Consider the following 1,090-nt stretch of genomic DNA (forward strand, 5'->3'; position numbering starts at 1 on the left):
TGATCTCAGCTCACTGCAAGCTCCGCCTCCCGGGTTCACGCCATTCTCCTGCCTCAGCCTCCCAAGTAGCTGGAACTACAGGTGCCCACCACCACGCCTGGCTAATTTTTGTATTTTTAGTAGAGACGGGGTTTCACCATGTTGGTCAGGCTGGTCTCAAACTCCTGACCTCATGATCTGCCTGCCTTGTCCTCCCAAAGTGCTGGGATTACAGGCGTGAGCCACCATGCCTGGCTGCTAATTTGTGTATTTAGTAGAAATGGGGTTTCATCATGTTGGCCAGGCTGGTCTCGAACTCCTGGCCTCAAGTGATGCGCTCCACTCAGCCTCCCAAAGTGCTGGGATTACAGGCGTGAGCCACTGTGCTTGGCCTCACGTACCTTTTTGAATCATGTTAAAGGACACATTCATAAAGGAGTTTATTTTGGGGGTTGGTGGATTTTATTTTCTGGTCAATATTTCTAAAGGACTCTAGGAGATTTAGCTGAAAGTATAAACTTTTGCTTTTAAAAAATTTTTTCTCTTACAAGGCTGTTTTACTCCTGTTGATTATAGATTGCCAATGAAGTAATTGGAGAAATGAACTTGAAACCAGAGGAGGTTTTCCTTGCCCAAGGTACTTTACGGCCTGATCTAATTGAAAGTGCATCCCTTGTTGCAAGTGGCAAAGCTGAACTCATCAAAACCCATCACAATGACACAGAGCTCATCAGAAAGTTGAGAGAGGAGGTAAAAGTTTATGAGAACTTTTTCATACAGTAGATACATGGAAGGTCTCCCTTTCTTCCCTCCTCTTCCCTCCTAATATTTACAGAGTTGCACAGCCATCACCACATCTAATTTTAGAACATTTTCATTACCCTAAAAAGGAACCTTACACCCATTAGCAGTCACTCCTTGTTCTACCTGTTGTCATTGTCATCCTGCCCCCACTCCCCAGCTCTTCCTTTCCTCCTTTCTTGCCAGCCCTAGGCAATTACCAACCAATAATTTATTTTCTGTCTCTATAGATTTGCTTATTTTGGACATTTTATATAAATGGAATTGTACAATATGTGGTCTTTTTTTTTTTTTTTTGAGACGGAGTCTC

The 1,090-nt window shown here is 43.3% G+C and overlaps 1 protein-coding gene across 1 annotated transcript in view; it reads left to right on the plus strand.

The window, feature by feature from the left end:
* GMPS (guanine monphosphate synthase) overlaps positions 1-1,090 on the plus strand; it is a 72,200-nt gene that overhangs the window by 46,761 nt on the left and 24,349 nt on the right. Inside the window, exon 11 of the mRNA XM_011959089.1 lies at positions 556-758. Coding sequence (XP_011814479.1) covers positions 556-758 — 203 coding nt within the window. The remainder of the gene's footprint in view (positions 1-555; positions 759-1,090) is intronic.

This window comes from Colobus angolensis, unplaced genomic scaffold (genome assembly GCF_000951035.1).
Source record: "Colobus angolensis palliatus isolate OR3802 unplaced genomic scaffold, Cang.pa_1.0 Scaffold48, whole genome shotgun sequence".
Classification (NCBI taxonomy): Eukaryota; Metazoa; Chordata; class Mammalia; order Primates; family Cercopithecidae; genus Colobus; species Colobus angolensis.